This window comes from Hirundo rustica, chromosome 1 (assembly GCF_015227805.2).
Source record: "Hirundo rustica isolate bHirRus1 chromosome 1, bHirRus1.pri.v3, whole genome shotgun sequence".
Classification (NCBI taxonomy): Eukaryota; Metazoa; Chordata; class Aves; order Passeriformes; family Hirundinidae; genus Hirundo; species Hirundo rustica.
In genome coordinates, this window is record NC_053450.1 from 110,840,862 (window position 1) to 110,861,442 (window position 20,581).

The following is a 20,581-nucleotide window of genomic DNA, read 5'->3' on the forward strand; positions in this document are numbered from 1 at the left end:
GAGAGGGAAAAACATTTAAAACTTGAGCAAAATAGAAAGGCAAGTAAATGAGACATGGAATAATAACCTACTCGACGGATATTCATTTCAATGAGGGAAAACAATTACCCAATGTGACTAGGAAACTAGGAACTAGGAAACTGCAAATATGCTAAGACAGGCAGAAATAGCAAAGCAGAGAAAATAATTTTAACTCAATAATGATTAGTTCAAAATTTAAGACCGCATTATCTCCAGAAAATAAAGTTCACAAAGAACTGAATGCCTCAAAACAGCAATAAGGGGTTATGTAGCCACACAGTCCAATGAATACAGAGAACAACCACTGGCAGCTTCACAGAATTTCTGTTTAGGTAGGCCTGAGGCATTTTAAGGGGTAGGGAGCACATACATCCTGAAACACGCTCTAGACTTCACAAAGAATCTATTTCTTTTTAAAGAAATTAGAGCATAAACCATTTTAAACAAGTGGTTCCTAAATGCTAAAATGATTACTCCATTGCTCAAACTCTTCCAAGCTTAACAGGAAATGTTTAATACAGCAGTGGGAAAAAAATTTTGAAAAATATTTCAAAAATCAAATTTAACAAACCTAGCTGAAATAACATTTGCACACCCAAACAAGAGAAAATCCCTCACTCACAGAATCTTTCCACAACTGAAAACAACACATAAGTATGTATCTGTCTGTCTGCCCATCTAAAGAAGTGGATCTGCTAGTCTTTATCTTTTACCTGTATGTTAAATCAGAATATTTAGAATAAGCATTTTAAACAAACTGGAATCTGCAGAAATACAGAACAAAGAAAAACCTACTGGTAATTTACAGCTATGCTTCTGAAATACAAGGGTAAGTCACAATCTAATCAGGACATGCTAACTATGCAATTATCCTATCCTTTAATTTAAAACTTATAAAAGACTTCCAGGTGGTATAGGCTGAGTTAAAGCTTGGCCTCTAATTCTCTGTTCTTTAAAATGTTAATATAATTTAAATTTATTACTAGTTTCATTTTAAAGGAACAGTCACGTCTCTTCATGTCATACTATTTATCACATATAGCAATTTAAAAAAAAAAAAATTTAAAAAATTATAAAGATGAAATATTAAATAGTTGAAATTCAGTCACTTTGTTTTAGGTCATTCAGAGAAATTTCCAAAAAGCCTTTGTCAACAGCTGGTTTAAATAAATCCATCAAAGGAGGACTTAGCACCAAGCATAATGCCAAAAATGAATAAGAAAGGAATCACGCACTTCCCTAAAATAGATGATAGACAGTGCTAAAGATAGTAGCCGAATCACAGTACTGATATCACAAAAAACCTGAAAACCTCTATTTAAATGGGGGGAAAAAAAAAAAAAAAAAAAGAGAAGGGTCTGGAAGAGAGTACAGATCTGAAATGTCTGTAAGTGAAATAACCCAGAAAGGATACTGTGATACACCGAAATTCTCACATACCATTTTAATGGCTTTATGTTGACTACAAGTCTGATGCAGCCTCTAAAAGCACTGTCCAGCTCAAGAAGCATACACTACAAACCATTACACACAGAGTAAATATAGATCTCTGTATGACAGAGGTTGAGATGATGGGATGCATTAGGGACATAACACAGCACTCTGGAGATTTCAATGCAGTGCTGTGACATCTAGTAAACCCTGGAAAGGACTGCCTTTAAACAGACACAGTTCAAAGCTGTTTACAGATTACCAAGGACCACTCCTATTCATAAATCTTTCAGGATCATGATGAAATAAAACAAAACTCTTGAGAAAACTCAAAAGGCTCAAAACCCAGAAAATAATGTTAAAATGCATAACTCGCTACAAACTAATTTTGCATTTACTGACTTTTCTAAAGGAAGCAGGATTATTAGTTTCAAATCTTGAATGCCATCCTCTCCCTATGCAATGACTAGTGCATTCTGAAGGACTAAATGTTGGCTATACACATGTACCCAAACTGAGAACCTGCAGTCTGTCCCTCAACCCACTTCTATGCTCTGGACAAACAGACTTACTCTGACATCACTGGAAACCTGAAAGTCACTGTGATCTGTAACTTCTTACGAAGTGTTAGAGTACTAGGAGGGAGCTTATAAACAATTAAAAACTAGTAAACAGAGCTCTGATATGTTGAATTCAGCTGTATAACTCCAACTTCAGCAACGTTCCATAAGGTTACAAACAAGCAAACTCACCAGTTGAATAAGCCGGCTAATCAGGTCCGTCAGGGGTCTATTGATAAGCAGAAGGTCTTCAGCAGCCTGTGTGTCCCCTCCTGCACCAGATTTCTGTGCCTTTACAAGAGAGAAAAGAAATCAAAAGTAACTTTGGTGACTGTTCTGCTCTGAGGAACAAATTAGGTCCATTAAGTGGTTGAAGTGTGAACGGAAGTTTGAAGGAGACTCATTCACTCTTTTCTAGTTAAGTATTCCTGAGCTCTCAATGAGCAGTTATGCTCCCTCTGTGACAATAAGCACAAAGCAAAGGGACCCATGCTGTCATGCCATTCTGTACAGGCTGAACATACTGACCTGCATGACATTTCTTCAGCAAAATGCAATAAAATGTACGTGCAAAAGGTACCTCAAACCAAGATAATCAAGGTGACTGAAAATTTAGGATTCTCAGCAATATTGTCCAACTTTGCCAGTCTGCCTATGTATCCTGAAATATTCACAATATATGATAATTTAAATTATTTCTGAAATAGGAATAATAAAGCTTTCAAGTAATAATATCAGTTACTACTTGTATTTCTGACCACTGTCATCCCTCCATCATCAAGACATACTACTACCCTAGGCAGTGCTATTTATGACCAATCCCTGCCCCAGGGCTCCTGAAATGTCAGCTTCCAGGATTTTTCGTTTAACTTTATTACCTTGCACCAACTTTGGACCATGACCCTATACAGTCAATCTGCTAGAGGAAAAAAAAAATTAACAATTTGTCTAAAGGACACATTTAAAAATAATTTGTATTGTGTTTCATTTATAGCTCAATCCTAAAAATCACTGTCCAAGTGTAATACTTGGATGTTTTCATTTGGTTAAGTGAACAGAGGAGCAAGTTCCCTGAGACAGGTGCCACTATAGCTCAAACTCCACTGTTCATACTTATGAGTTGAAAGGATAATGCCTTTCTTCTGGAAAGAATTTCTAAATAAAAGAGAACTGAAGAGCTGTTCCTCCAGGCAATAAGTCACATTGGTATGTCCCTCTCTGAGACTCACCACAATGACCTGGAATGCTGAAGTTCAAGAAGGACAAAAGGTGCATAGAAGATAAAAAATTGAATGTGTATATTAACGAAGTAAGGGAAGTAAGCTACCTTCACTTCAGCAAAATTTAAAACAGCTTTTTCTTGTTAGTACGTGGATGAGAAGACCTTCCATCAGGAATCTTTAACCATTTTCTTTAACTTTTATATATTAGTGTCTTTGGAAAGAGAATGAATAATAGCACTAAAGAAATTATATACATATATGAAGGATACACATTATACTATTGTTAAACCGACATTAAGTTGTAAAATCATATAATCACAGAACATTAAGGTGTTGGAATGGGCCTTAAAGATCATCTAGTCACACCCATGCCTTCCCCCAGGCAGGAACATATCCCACTAGACCAGGTTGCTCATAATCTTATCCAACCTAGCTTTGAACACTGCCAAAGCTGAGGCATCCACAGCTTCTCTGGGCAACCTGTGCCAGAGTCACAAAATAGAGTCCATATATCAAAGTGAAATTACAAATTCTTTTCAGCTAATGTGGGCCGCCTCTGGGACACATGACAAAACTTCTCCAAAACAGACATGCAAATTAATCTGAAAGTACTTGGACCACAAAGAGCAAACTCTTCTGTTAAATCTGGATACAGTTATCAGCACCATTCAGCATGAAGTACATAAATGCAATGGAAATGTGGTGACATGTATTGCCTATGCATCTGGATGAGGTTATCACCTTACACATACAATATTTAAATAAAAAGGATTCAAGTCAAGGTACTACCATCTGTAAAAGCCTGAGAAATGGGTAATACAAGGAGATTTGATTCTGTCTTACAAGTTCTGATTTAAATGGTATCTTATTCAAAACATCTCTATAAAAACAGTCCAAGAACAATATTTGGGATGCATGTAGTGACACATGAATAGTGGAATACTATGTAGTCAACAACTAATGGCCACCATTCAATAGGGTATGTGTACTGATGCAGAACTCTCAGGCATCTTGTGATGACTATTGTCAAGACATGTAAGCCAAGAAAAGTAACACCATTGGAAAATTAATATCATATGGGCACAGAATAGACCTATGCTTCAAAACTCAGTATTCCACCTGCCCCTTGTTACTCATTAGGCTTTAAGAGCAAAGCCAGTTACTTTGACAAGAGATAAACAAAACTGGAGCTGGAGTTCCAGTGCATCAATCAACTATTGTATTCAAGTAAAGCCAGAACAGAATTTGGCTGTGAACAAATAGATTTAATTTTAAATCTAAATAAAACCCATCAATTTAATGTTACCAATCCATGTGCAAGATCCTTTCTCCTCATGTGTCCTCCAGAATAATTTGCCTCACCACTGCTGTATGGAGCATAAGTCCAGAATTGAGCTATGATTACAAGGAGTGATGCCAAAAATATGACAACAAGCAATTAGCCTACAAAATTTGATCTATGAAGTGATTCTTAGATGAAAATATCATTACAGAACCTGCTAATAGAGGACTTAAAAAAGACAGGGTATTGTACCATCACACATCTAAACCAAACCAAAAACCTTGCAGTGAAATGTGGTTGATAACATAGCTGCTTGTGTAAATTGATGTAGAAAAAAGATTAAAGCTCAATTTTCAATGCCACCTTCTTACCTTAAGCCTACTTAAAAAAACATTTCCACCCCCCCCCCCCCAAACCAAAAAAACCAATCCCCCCCACCACAAAACCCAGCAAACCAAAAAACACAGAACCAATACAGAAAAACCCACAGAGGAGAGCCTTTGGGGACTAAAGCAGCCGTGTCCTGAAAGATATTACAATCTATCTGCAATCTTTTAAATCTCTGTCCTTTAGATAGACATATTTCACCTAACAAATATCTGTTCTTCAGTGAATAATCCCAAGAAAATAAAAAACCTAACATGAAGAGTACATGTTGTTGTTTGCAGTGCAAAACTGTTTGCAGTACAAAAGTCAGTTCCACTTGACTAACTTAAAAATTTGGCAGATCATCTAAAAAGAAAAGCAATATTTGCTAGATTTACATCATGTCTTAAAAATGAGGAATGCTCTTCCTTCACATGTTACTAAGAGGGTTATGAGAAAATTCTTTGAATTGTATCTTTTTGTGCTCCACTTTTAAGGAGGAGGATGTCCCACCAATGCCATGCCTTGCAGTGGTTTAAACAGAAACTTGGAAGACAAATTGAGTTTTCACCACACTAAAAGTTCCAAAAAATCAGAATAGTAGGAGTCTCATTATTAAGGATAATAGGAAGTTATCTAAAAATTGTTTAAAACAGTAAAGACCCCATGAATAAATCCCATACCTGCAAAGTCTGGCGCACAATGTTTGCTGTATATGTCAGCATGTATTGCAAAATGTCAAGTAAGGACAGAAGCACCACATTTGCTGTCTTGGTGCTCCTTTTATCATCTGCCTCCAAGTACAGGGCCATAGCTTCCATTAGGAGATTACAGACGTGATGAGCCAGTCCTATATAGAAAGTGAGACAAAAATAAGAGAAAAAATAAATAGGCTATCAGGAAAAGAACAGTGTGGAAGGTGACCAAAAACAAACAAACAAACAAACAAACAAACAAACAAACCCACAAAACAAAACAAAAAAGAAAACCCACCAAATTTTACATACTTTATGGATATTTATTAAATTTCCTATTTTTCTCCATTACTATAATTACCTACTCTCCTATTCTGTTTGGACCCTCATAGAGTTAAACCGATACAATCAAATTTGCTAACTGCATGTATTCATTAAATTAAAACCTACTTTGAATCCTAAACTTTTCCTTAGCATGCTCACAAGTCTCTTCTACAACACCCCTACAAGTCTCTTCTCCAATCACAAGAACTTAGCAATTTCTCTAGGCTGTTACAAAGTGACAATTCAAGGTGGAACCTAGAACTTAACTGAGACTGAAGTTTCTTAACGGGTCTGTCAATTAGAGCCTTACCTTTATGCTTTAATTATAGAACCAAAGAGTGCTATGCTTAACAAAAAATATATTCAGAAGAGCATTAAAAATTAAATATTGTATACTACATTAAATTGTTATTAAGATTTGTTTAACTGATGCTAGTAAAACCTTTTCTGAAAATATCTTCTTGTTTTCAAGGGATTTTTTAAGCTCCTTTAGAATTCAATAACATCAGCCCCTGTAGCTTGCCTAACTGCAAATCAATTGACATATCAGAAAAATACAATCCAATTCAAGGCAATATCAATTCAATTCAGAATCTTTCTTACTTTCAAATACAAATTGACTGAGTTCATAGTATCTGATCTTAATCTATTTCTTTCAGATTTTTGTAAGTGATTAAATGTACTTTGTTTCTTAACAAAACCATAATATCTTTGCAAACCATCTTTTAAATCTGCAATTTGCTATGCAGTCACTTGGCTGCCCATATGTAGCAACAATGCAGCCTATCAATATATTAGCGTCTAGCCCCCATGACTGTCAAAAAATTACTTATGTATTTCACTAATTTCAATGAAGTAAAAAGTGTCCTTTTATAAGTTTTCTTTTTAGAAGTTGTACATATTTCTACAAACATCAACACACGATTAATATGAGACTGTAGAACACATTATGTGTTTATACCATTCAGCTTCTGAGAACAGTCAAACCTTTGAAGATTTGAACTATTTTAGCTTTGAAAGATACTCCATCAATTAACTAAACTTCCTACAAATTACTGTTTTTCTCCTATTCCTCACTATTAATACTTTCTTCAGGAAATTAGAATTTCATTTCATTTAGAATGAAGTTATGGTTTGGGATCATTAAGACTCTTACTCTGCTTCTATCTCACATCTTCTGTGGTTTTATGATTACTAGCAGTATTCTTTCACAACAGTTTATTGACGGATGACAGGTCAGGACAAGCTTTGAATTTCCTGGAGTTTCGTCTGAATAAACTAAGCTCTCAAAATGAAATAATTCTAATCTCACATATTTAATTTCCTTCTCCTTTTTCAGAGTGAAATTTCTGCTGCAGTTCTGAACACCTCATACAAAAATCAGTGCGCATCTGACAGTGACACATTTAAGTGATATCACCAATATCAACCAAGAAGAAAAAAGACATAATTGCATGTCTACCCAATACAAAACTTGTAGTTAGTTGATGACTATTTTCAACAGACTAGATCAGAATAAACTTAAGGAAACAGTCCAGTAAGGCTTGGTCCCTATCAAAGGGAAGTCAGAAAAATTGCCTGCAGAGATATGACCAAGTACACATTGTTTCTCTGTATACTACCACAAAATCCACAGCCACGTCAAAATGAATGAGTCATCCCTTTCTTTCCAGATGGGTTACAAATACCCCTTAGGACAGTAACTTGGAAACGAATGCTGAGAAGGCCACTTTCATAAGCAGGCATTGCATTGCATGTGTCACCATTAAGAATTTTTTAGGCGGTAGTCACAATACTAAGTAGGGTTGACTAGTGAGTGAACAGTGGGGAACAGCTAGTAGTGAACAAAACACCTGGATCCATGACTGTGATCCGCAACCCTTTTGCTTTCAGCTCTGAACAGAAACACTTGCTTATTCCCTTGGCTGTGCCAGCCTGAATCTCACAACTCATTTCTTCTGTTTGGTGAATAAGGAGGTGAACCAAACACTAAACCTCCTCCCCATCCTTTGAGACATGAATAATATAATCACCTAAGATTCTATTTTCTTGAAGTGCTTACATCCTAAGGGTATGTGTATTAGCATCCCTGCCTCCAAACACCTGAGATGTTCATGTTTACCTAGTTAACTAAAACATCAGAACTAATGAATTTCATTTAGGTACATGCTCACACAGAGCTATATGTACAAAGATGTGCAAGCCAAATTTGAAAATATTGCAGGGAAAATAATTTCTTGGACTTAAAATACTTTAGGAAAATTTAGCACATCCAAACTTTATTATAAAGATGTCTAGAATAAAACACCGGTGCACCTAACACTCTGGATGATTCATACAGAAACCTGACAAACATTTGGTTCCACAGATAAAAGCAACAGACTGACCTCTTGGCCAAGTAAATAAAGTTCCAGACATACACTCTTTAAAACACTTCATAATGTCACAACAAAATGAAAATTTGAGGCCACAGTTTTAGACATGTAAATATACTCCTGGCTTACATCACAAGACAAAGTACACACACTTTGTGCTCAGAAGAGAAATTTGGGAAGCTGATGTAATTTACAGTGACCATGACAAAATTCCATAGAACTCTAATGACCTTGACCACTGGCACTGTAACCAGTTTGCTCAAAAGGCAGGTATAAAGATCAAGACTGACATGTTTCAGCATTCAAAAAATTGAACTGCAGAACAGATAGTTTGGGAAAAAAGTATGCAATTTTATAAAAAGGAAATTGAATTAATAATTTACTAAACCATAATACAAAAATCACATATGGATCTCTAAGTTTCAGAAGATACCCTGAAGGTTTTCTCCCAAATTTTACAACAGTTGAAGAACAACAATTTAATTTCCTAAATAAAGCCTAAACCAATATGTAGCTTTAAAAATTTCAGACATTACATTTCAGAGTCACATATAACAGATATAGGTTTCTCATATATAAATTCTCAACTCTCGATTGGAAAGTGAAATCGGCTCTGATTAAAAAGACACACACTTCATGCACTCCTGAACTTTGCAAGTGATGGATCTGAATACAAAATCTGTATCACAGAGGAGACATAAACCAAATGCAATTGAGGAGGGTTCCTCTACTTGGACAAGCAACCTACAGTCAAGTGTTCTGTTGCTTCCAAGTACATTGGCAATAGCTCACCCTCTCAAGAGAAAGCTTTTAGTGATAGTTTACATGGGTGAAAGTAATGCACCACGATTCTTTCAGCTAGGTACTTCCTAGTAAGAGAATTAAATAAAATCTGATAATTTAACCTATTAGAGAGTTTTTTAGTTACTCTATTAATTTTCATATTTCTGCAAACAAAATATATCACACCGTACTGTTTGTAGCTTTAATTATAGTCTGAATTTAGTACAAGACTTCACAGGGCATTAGTCATGCCTTGTTTTTATCTTTAAAAGGAGGACATTCAAATCATCAAGCCTCACTGCAGTTCTCCACTGTTCAAATTTTGCTGACAAATCAGGCAAAACTTGCATTTTGTATTAGAATTATTGTGTTTATAAACTAACAAAACAAAGAATCTTTTCGAACTGTGGTCCACGATATATAATATGTATTAAAAGGATTGTATCCAAAATTTCTAGCCATGGATTTACAGCACTTGACAAACCTAGCATTCACAGCAGAGTATTTCTCCTGCTCAGAGACCCCTGAAATGAACTGAACATGTAGCGAATAGTGCTTTATGAATACGGACTGTGATGACTACGCTTGAGTTTTACATACCTTTCAAAAGATAAAAGGAGTCTTTTGGCCCATGATACAGCTAATCAGACTGAATGTGCCATGATACCTTCTGGAATGAAAGCTGAGAGGAGATTTTTTTATTCTCACCTACTAGTAAGATGGAAAAAGGAAAAGAAATCTTCACTTCCAAATCATACGAAACATCAAAGGACAGCCTAGGAAGCAATCTTCCAGGCAATCCTTTCATGCCTACCAGCAATTAGAGCATTCAACAAACCTGTCTGCTTCCAGCTGAAGAAAATGTTAGAGCAGGTGCACTTCCCCCGAACAATGCTACCGTGCAGCCAAGCAGCCAGCAGCAAAACCCTCAGTCCGGCAAAAAGCCTTCTCTTTGTTCCTCTCTGCACATTGCTCTCTGGAGAGCCATTTTTCCCATTAGTACCACACCTACACAACTGACTCCCCAGGGATATTGCCAAATGTACATGCATTTGACTTTTCTTCCTTCTCTTACTTACAGAGTGAACCAACAATATTGCCAGATTAAATATAAACTATATTTTATAATATTTTAAATTTTAATGCTGAAACTTAAAAGTATTGCCAAGAAGAAACACTGGACTACAGGACTGTAAAGCTTTCATGCAGGAATGAGTGAATGTACCTGAGCACTTAAGATACTCCACAATGACATAAAGGTTCTTCATAAAACCTTATTTACCTATATAAATCTGGGAGTCAAATTGCATTCATTGCATCACAGCATTACTACATAAGTTTTCCTGTTTTGAAGAATTGAAAATAGGTAACATAAAGCAAATGGTATCTAGGGTAAAGGCATTTTTAAAAAGGCTTGTTGCTTTTAATGTTATTTTTGTTCCTTATTTGTTATTGTTCATGTTTTAGGAGCTATTTGTGTTAGTGCTATAATAATACTGAGGTAAGAATAGGCAAGGGAAAAAAAAATAGATCACCAATGTTTTCAAAATTTGGTGAGATATGAATATTACATCAAGTGGAAAAACAATGATTTGGCTGTTGAGCAAACCAATTGCACGACTGCTGCCCTGAAAATTATTTTGTATTCTGATCTTAAAAATGAATAGCATCTAAAGAAAAAAAAATTGTGAATACTGGCTAGCCTATTCCTAGCACTGGTAGAATGACTGGAAATTGTATGACTGAAAAAAGAATCACTAGGTTTAAGGGACAAAAATCTCATTTGAATTTGTCATATTGAAGCGGTCAAGGCTCTGCAGAGCTTCCCTTTGTGGGAAGAGTGGCTCAGCTTTTTCTGCACACATGGAATGAAGGACACCCACCAATGGTGCCCAAACAGGCAGTCTTTCCCTCACACACAAGAAAATGGGTGCGGAAAGGATAATGACAGGCAGGGAAGAAAAGCCAGTTATCACCTTCACTACAGCTAGGTTGAAAGTAGACTGGGAAGTTCTATGTTATCTTGAGTGTGACTGCCTGGGAGAAATAAAGAACTGGCATTCTCAGAAGCAATATGGTTCTGCTTCGAGACAAAGCACGACATAATTCCACTTTACTTTTTCCTGGACTGGCAGTGTTTAGCTGTTATTGTTAGAAGGCAGTTAAGAAGTGGCAACTTTCTCTAGTGAAAAAAAGACTGCACAACTGGAGACTCCCTAGGGAGTCAAACTCTTCTGAATAAAAGAGAATCCTGCCAACACAGATATCTGCTTTTTTCCATAATTTAAGCTATGGATCAAACATGTAATTGATTAAGACTAGCACCTGTATAGATTAGCCAACTAAAAGATAGAAAACCAGGTGGATTCTCTCATAAGAAAAAGCATCTGAGTGTAAAAAAGGATAGTAAAAATGCCACTTGAACAATTGGGAAATAATAAAATCATGTACTGTTGAATATGCCTGACTGTCAATATAAAAATAATAGAATATAACAAATTAGTTCAACTAGGCTAGGCTGTGGTTGTTCTCTGTGAAAAGACATGGTTAGAATGACATGCACAGAGGAAGGGTATTTCTGGAAGTATAATCACTGATACCTTGAGAGTTCCCAATTTGTTGTTGCTTTTGAAAATGAAAAAATAAAAAATAAAAATAAAAAACAAGGAAATAGGAAAAAAGGAGTTTCTCATCTGTGACAAAATTTCAACTCAATTGAGGTTTTTGTGTCAGATTGACTCAACGATTCTATAATTCATTCAGAAAAGATAACCAAGATGTTTGAAACTCAGTTCACAGCATATATGGGTACACAGCCTCAAGGTTCTGAAGGCAAAGGGTTTTGTTCTAGTCAAGACTTACCAAGATAGTTCTCATTCCTAGGAGTACAATTCATTGAACGTGAACTTGTTCAACAGGGATGGAATGAAAGATCAGAAAGTAACTTCTCTTGGAAAATAGTTTTAAGAATATTAAAATGCTTTCTAGTTATATCAGAACCAATATAATTTTTTCTACAATTTTGTATGATCGAATACTACATAACTATGGACTATAATAACATTCAGGGGATCTATTCACAGAGTTGATAAGACATTGAGAGTGTCTTATGTGAACAGCCAATTTTGATTTGTTTGGATACCATGTTGCTGGCACCCTGGTTTGCCTGAAGCAGGTTCACACACTCAAATGACCCTTTTAGTTGGAAAACCTGTGGAGGAGTAGTGGTGGAGGTAATACAGTGGCTTCCCAGGTTATACAATTAAAATACTTCTTTCACCAACTGTACATATATTAAACACCTAACTTGCATTGTTTTCATGTGGATTTAAGCCTTTTTTTTTTTTTTTCCTACAGTTTTTTAATTTGTCAATTATGCAGTATTTGCAAGCACAACATTGCATCATAAAATACTAAAAATTAAATAAACCAAAACTGCATTAAGATAAAATCATGTTGTTTGGATTGAGTATCATTGCTGTTACTAAGCAAACTCTATAGCAACTTCTCAGATAGATATCTCCCCACATGTCAGAGATAGATTAGAGCTTGTGGTTCATTTTATAAAGAACCATAATTCTACAGCATGCTATACTTCATGTCAAAACTCAATACACCCTATTTCATTCCTACAAGGTGTCAGCTAAAATAAAGTCCTCTGGTTTTGTCAGACAGAAGGTGGATGATGCTTAGAAGATTTTCCAAACAGCAGGTTTTAATGATCTACATGAGGAACAAGAATATCTAACAGGACACTTCACTCTTTGAGAGACAACAGCCTTTAAAACATCTTTTAAAGCCAGTCTGATATATTAGCAGTGGCTGCTTCACAGCAACATGGGAGAACTTCTGCTTGCACATTTTGAGTTAATATATAGTGTATACTTTTTAGAAAAACGAAGACTGCATGAAGTCCTCAAAAATTAACGGCAGAAGCTAGGCAAAGTTCTTCACTAAACTGAAACTGTTATTTGTGTGAAATTGGGAATGCTGAGCATTCAGCAAGATTTGAAGTCAGTAAAGATTCAGTAAAGACTTTTGACTTACTGCTCTGAAAGATCATGTCTGCAACAATTACCATGTGATAAAATACAGAGGAATTTCTATCCTGGGCTTAATTTAGAACTAGAAATTCTTCTAAAGAGATTTCTATTTTAATAATAAGACTTCCTGTCACACAAGATTAAACCCTGTTTATCTCCTTCAAATATCTTAACAAGCTTTTGCTTTGACATCAACTTTCCCTTCTACGAACATCCTTGAGAGACCACATTTAAACTTAGAGAGCTGTCTTTTCAACAAAACCCATACAGACCAGATGTGAACAGCCTCAGAATGCAGATACAGCCCTAAACTCTTGTCACAAACTGACAGCACTCAACAGCTTTGAATGACATTACCAGCACTAATTACTCTTGGCCTTCAAGAGGCCTGGGCTGGGAGTGATAAGGACCAATGAACCTTGGCTTTGGAAAATTCTCTGAAGTTTTCAGTTCTAAATTGCAGGAATAAACCATGGTTGAATACCGCTCCCATACATACTCAGTGAAGGATAAGGGTAAAAATCACTACTGCAAAGTCATGTCATAAGAAAAGAAATTACATATTTATTCCTATTGGTCTATTTACATCAGTCTGCCATAAGATGAAAACATAGAGTAGAAGTACTTGGATTTTTAAGCGAGTCTTTTACTATTGTTGCAACTGCACCAAAGAAAAAAAGAAAAGGCTAGAATATCCTCTAAGTGGAATTTGCTGCTGGTTATTACAACAGAATTGAATCTATGCCACTATTTCCTGTAACATCCTGTGTTATTCATCAATTACAACAGAAATGAAAGCAGACAAATAGTAATTGCAACTGTCCAAGGTGCCCTTTGTGTATTTGCACTTAAATGATCAAAGGATCTAAACAGAGGTCAGGATGTTACATGATAGCAAATCTGGTTTAGCCCTTATGACCAGATTATATTTTGTAGCCCTAAATTACATTTGCCTTAAGCCTACTCTGTTACATCAATTGTTTCCCAAATAAGCGTTGGGATAACTTTGACCAGCAGACACCTTTATTTACTATCATATGACCATACCAATAATGACACACCTGATGAAATCTCTAAAATTTAACTACTGCTTATTCACTTCAGATTATGTGATCCTTCCCATTAACTGGCTTAGACATATGTCTTTTATTGTTTGTATGGTATGCTTTTTCTGTGTTGACCTATCCATGATTTTCAACCTTACTGCTAGGATCTCTGAGCTGGAACCCATCTCACTGTGATCACACTGTCCCTGGCTACATGCTAGCTGTACCAAAAGTGCCCTACCTAATATCTGATACTAGTACAACTTAGGTCAAGAGAGCCTTTTTTTTTCTCTCAACACAGCTACCTGATCCAAACTATCTTGACTTCAAAAGACTACATTGAGTTAGGTCAGCTGGTACTAGAGCTCAGCTTACTTAATCAAGAGGCTCTGAAAAAACTGAAAGCCTGTGTATGGTTTGATTTCTGTGCCCCATACCTCTTCCCCCTATTTCAATAGGATCCACACAATAGGAACACGGATCTAACTCGCACCTTTTTTATGTGGGTAGCTGTTGCTTGGAGTAGTGAAGACTATGTCCGTACGTTAACAGACTGGCTCAGACTCCAGGCAAAACTTCCACATAAACTCTGGAAGGAGATCACACAGAATAGTTTGGCCTATTAGGCTGTCTTGGTCCAAACCACCCAGTTGTAAAACAAAAACAGTGAACTATACTGCCCATCCCAGCAACAAACTGAAATTAATCCTGCTGCTAATCTGATGCTTTAATTGAGAATCTGGACCCTGGTTTGTTTGAGGGCAACCTACTTCTTCACAAGTGAAGAAGAAGTTAAGAACATAGATAAAACTACAGTGAGACAGATGGCCACAGAAAAAGGTGATTTAGACAGCTAGGATTTAAGTGTGTGACTTGAGAAGATATGCAACAGAATAGCAGGACAAACTTTGTATGCAAGCACTGCTTTAGTACCTGTACTGGTTTTGCCTTAGATAGAGTTAAATTTCTTCATATTCTTCATATTTCTTCAGGGGCTCTGGCTTGGTTTTGTGCTGAATACAGTGTTGATAACACAGGGAGGTTTCAATTATTTTTGACCAGCACTCACACAGTGGAGTCAAGGGCTTTTCTGCTCCTTGCCTTGCCCATTAATAAACAGGTTGGAGGTGCACAGAAGTTTGGAGGAGACGTGGGAAATTGATTTGTAGAGAATTCTCAAAGCCTAACAGAAGCCTCACATAGTCTAGTGTATCTGTATGCACACTTTGAGATAAAGAATGCTGACTTAGGCCATGGAATAGGACAGACATTGTGAGAGAGAAATTGGACTAGAAACAAGTTTCAAATTATGACCTTGCAAATAGACTAGATATTTTGGAGAAATAGAACTATGAAAGACGTATTGTAGCAAAACCCACGCGGGGTATTTTAATAGATAATTGGCTTAGAAACGTTAGCAGCATTGTGTAGCAAAAGCTGATAGGCCAAAAAAAACTTATAATGTATTGTAATTAGGAAATAGTGTGGCTTCTGATTTTGATGGCGTGAATTATAACATCTGTACGGTCTCACCTTTCTCATGAGACTGAAAACGGAATAAAGGTCTTTAAAAGGCCTCTCAAGAGCCCCATCTCTGGGTCAGAAAAAGTGTTTTTCCAACAGGGACACAACTGACCAGACAGATATTCCGCACCATATGGCATCATGCTCAGTGACAGAACTGAGAAGGAGAGGTTGGCAGGCTGGACACTGCTCCTGGACTATCTGGGCATTGTTTGGTTGCTGTTGAGCAGTTGTTTTAATTTGTATCACTTCTTCTTGTGTTTATTTTTCTCTCTCCCTGGTTTGTTGGTTTGTTTTTGGTTTTTTTTCCCTTTTCCTTAGAATTTAAAAAATTCTTCTTATGATACCTTTTCAATTATTTTAGAAAGCGAGAACTGACTAGCCTTAATGAAGACTGTGCTTTTAGGGAGAGGGACTTCAGAAGTGGGCTAGAAAAAGTGAAGCCTGGACCTAGTGAATCTGGATCTATGTCAAGTAAATGCATCTCTGTTGGGAAAGCTGGAGGACTCTCTGGAACTGAAACAAATTATTCAAGAACTGGAGAGAAGCTGCAGCAAGTAAACACCAGAAGTGAGAGGCATGTGTAGTTAAATTTTCAAGACAAGCAATTTCAGGGCAGGTAGAGTTCAAACATTTTGCACAATTTGGCCTGCAAGAACACTGCACTGAACTGGGAGAGTGACTACAATTCAGCCTGGGATCCTGGATGTCACAGGAAGCACCCACACTGGCCAGGTCCATGGAATTAAATTAGGAAATTACTACCAGGACTTGTCATTTTAAGCCTTCTCGATGTGTTACTGTAGCACTGCATGTTGTACAGTACTGCATGCACACCTTTCATGAGCAGGTTTTCTTTCAGGGTGCACAACAGAGCCCTCTAGTCAGTTCATGCACGCAGCCCAGGGTATCTCTGCATCCAGACTGATCCCACAAAGCACAGACCTGGTCTCAGTGACTGCCTGACCCATAGCCTAGGCAAGAAAAATCCTGTAAGCAATGCTGTTCTTCCCATGTCTTCTGTCAAAACCTGTAAACCTGCCTTGATAATCTGTTCCATTGGGTATTCTATCTGCCTTTTCTTTAACTTGCTTATGATTTTCCTCACAGTATAGACAAAATGCTACCTCTAAATTAATCTTCTAGTGTTGCTGTTTGAACCACACGCTCTCGTAACAACATTCAATGTAATTTCTGAAGAAAATGCATAGTATATAACAGTTTGCACATTTTTCTTCTAGTAAGATAAATAATGGCATAAACCCACAATTCTTGTCATTCTGGGTTGAATGATGGGATCAAAATACATTATATCTGCGCTTATTCAGCAAAAATAGGTATTGGAAAGCCTGTTCAGCCATCATGGATAATTTTACTGTTTTTCCATCTTTATTTAATACTTATATTAGCATTAGTTCTGCTGTCATCCATGAAAATAAGTTGTATTTCATGGCTGCATCATTGGCTGAAAACTTTATGTCACAATATGGACATGTTAGCTAGGAAATATGATCTTTTAAGAGTGTGAACAAATCCATTACCAACACTTTACTGGATTTTTTTTTTCCCAAGACTCAGTGGAACAGGGATTAGAGGGTTTTGAGCAAGCAACCTTAAATACGATAAGTAAGGAAAGAATGGCCCTCAGGAAATACAAGTTTAAACTGAATGAACACACGTGAGCAAGAAGTTTCTTTTCCTTATCTTTTTTAAAAGTGGGTGGTAACTGGGAAAAAAAATCTTCCCAGTTTTTCGATTCACTTAAAAGACAGAAGACAGCTTCAGAGTTTATATAAATATCCTATTTTTTTCTCCCATTAATCTGAAAAATTCAAAGGGAAACAACATTTTCTTTGACCAAAACGAAGGAAAAACTAGCTGATGGAATATCTTCTAACAACATGGAGACATCTGTGGAAACACTTAAACCTTATTTATAAAACATCCCCCCACCAATATTTATCAAGTTAGGGCCTCTTTAAGAGAAAAGTAAAACTAATTTACTAAAGCTCAGATTGGAAACGGATGACATGTCAAACACATGTCCTTGCTGACAGATTTGTCTTCATAAACCCATCTTACATAAATACCATCTTGGTTCAATTAGGAAAAAGCTTAAACTAAAATGAGAGAATTCTTTTCAAAGCATGGATAGACAAGTTTGGATTACACTTATGAAATGTGTTTTCTTAAAAGAATAAAGAGCATCATCTGGTAGACATCTACATTTTGTCACAGCAGTTTAAATAAGCACTGTCCCTCAGCTGGAAGTTTCAACTGCACCTCAAACAGGTTCTCCCAGCAGCTGATTTACAAAAACTGACTACATGCAGATACATTGCTATAAAATGTAAATAATCATTTGTACAACTATACACAAAATTAGTTACCTTATCAGATCTATGAGGCATTAATCAAATGCCACAGGAAAAACCTACCAGTTCTGGAGTGGTAACTTGTCTAAATAACTTGTATGAGAACACACTTACCTGAATATATACTGCCTTAAGATGGTGGAAAATCCATATGTAAAGACTTCTAAAGAAATTTAGTTATAGAAATGAGTTATTGAATATGAAATGAACATTGAAATGTAACTTAAAGTGTTTGGAAAAGCTAAGCTAAACAATATTATAAAATTAGATCCTGAATAGCAAAAGAAAACATAATCCTAAAAAGACTACATCTAAATGTTATTTTAGGCAAAAATCTGAAAGAAAAAAATATTTAGGTGGAAGAGGAAGACTATCACAGGAAAAGTTTCAAGTAATATAGACTACTGCTTTTTATTTATTTAAAAATTGGGAATTTCAAAGGGCTTTAAAAGATGTAAATAACTTCAGTTTCTCCATTATGATGTAATTCCCTTTCTACTTTAAAGAAGAAATTATTTTCAAGTTTAATTGTCCACAAATGGATTAAACATATCTATTCAGTACAGAGTTTTTTCTGAAAATAACTTAGAAGACAAAAAACATCTGGCTGCATGGGAGCTATGACAACTATTGAAGACATTTAAAACAAAACAAATAAAATCCTCAAACCATTCTTTAAGCAGTGAAAAACCACAGATTTCATTAATCTGTCCACTAGATAGATCTGGTTCTGCTCAAACCAGAACTGACAAAATAAAATTCTTCCAGTAGGATCATACAAGTGCACCTGAAGAAGCCTTTCCCCTATGACAGAATGATTGATACAGTTTAATTTTGTGGAAAGTACTTTTTACTTTTGTGACTTTATGCTTACCTCAAATTGGCATGGTACATTGCTGTCATACTGAGACTGTTCTAACTGCTAGAATTGAACATATGTGATAGCTCTACAACCTATGGCTGTAGTAATACAGTAACTGTATTTAAAATGTTCCTCTTTTCAAATATACAATTCTATCTTTAATTTCATCTCCTAAAATGACCTTTCAACTTACTATTTGTATCTGAAAGATACACAGGGATATCATATAGATAATGATATAGATAATTAGATTTCATTTATTATCTGTAACCAATAGTTTGCATTGTCAGTATTTAACCTTTAGCTAATATGATAGGTACATGGTTACCTAGTTGCTCATTTTTCCTCAAACTGACCAAATCCACTAGTGCTAATACATTATTATTTGAAATGCAGTTCATGGGAATACTACCATAATGTCAAATGAAAATACTTGAATAAAACTGCAGGAAAAGCACACCTAGAGTAAATGCTAAGACCACAGTCTCTAGAGAGGAGAAAAAAATAATAATACTATTTTCATAACTAAGTGGGTGAGAAGGACCATAAAGCTTTGAAGACTGAAGACAGTCCTGAGTTTGTCATCAGGAAACCTTTGTATACCCACAACCTCAACCTGATGGGAAATCCATGCCTTTCATTTTAACAAAAAAAATTACTTTTTCAGTTTAGGTTTCTGTCTCCAAGTAGTATCAATCAGAGCATTCAGTCAAAACCTTAAATTTGTCTGGGTATCAGACAGCTACAGAAAATGTCTATTATGGTTGGCATCTTAGAAATTTAAAGACAGTCTAGGCTTTGAAATTACTATATTTATTGAACCTCTCACTATTAAACTAAGCTGATCAGTTGTACAATCAGATGTCTGCATAAAGCCTCTCAGACTAGAATACAACAGAATGACAGGAGTTTGAATATTTTTTGTTATTATTCTGGTTTTTTCCATCAATTAAGTGTTAAAATGAGACACCTTATGTAGTTCAAGCAGCCAGCTATGCTGCAAGATGATCTGCTTGGCTGGCCACAGGGATAGACAGCATCAGGACATCTACTCCAGCCACAGAAATGCCAGGTCTCTTTTACAGTACAGCACTAGAGAGACAAGATGTAACAACCTGTTGAACCCTTATTCACTTACTTTATCCTTTGAAGTTCTAGCAAGCATCCTGTTACATTTTGTGCCGTATGGGTAAACAACAACAGGCTTGGTTCTATTTGAATGGCATAACTGTTCCTTGCAGCAATTACCATTTCTATTTTCATCCTTTTCAGATGGCTGCATTGCTGAATATCCCAGGATGACACAGGTTATTTTTTCCTCAAAGACTTCACTACTACCATGCTATTTTGACTTGATTCCTATGTATCTTTTGTGATACTAGGTTTCTAAGTTTACCCATATGATGTTACACACTTCCACCTGAGTGATTGGCATTCTGGGTCAGAAAAATATGTCTTAATACTGCTAAAAACCATTCTGAGCTCCGTAACATCCCAGAAGAAACTTCTTCAGGCTCAATCACCATTGACTTCTCGTATAAACTGTAACTTAAATGAACACAAGACACACAACACAGGACTATCTTTAGATGTTCATGGAGACATTCCTGTGCTTAAGACCTGAACTAACTACTAGAGTACTGGGAAGGAGCCGTGAAAGGCTTACATCTC

At 36.1% G+C, this 20,581-nt stretch overlaps 1 protein-coding gene across 5 annotated transcripts in view; it reads right to left on the minus strand.

Annotated features, from left to right (window-relative positions):
- ULK4 (unc-51 like kinase 4) overlaps positions 1-20,581 on the minus strand; it is a 220,841-nt gene that overhangs the window by 62,376 nt on the left and 137,884 nt on the right. For all 5 annotated transcript variants that reach the window (XM_040069141.2, XM_040069151.2, XM_040069131.2 and 2 more), the window contains 2 exons: positions 5,567-5,733; positions 2,205-2,303 (listed from right to left, as the gene is read on the minus strand). In XM_040069141.2, the coding sequence (XP_039925075.1) occupies positions 2,205-2,303; positions 5,567-5,733 (266 nt within the window). The remainder of the gene's footprint in view (positions 1-2,204; positions 2,304-5,566; positions 5,734-20,581) is intronic.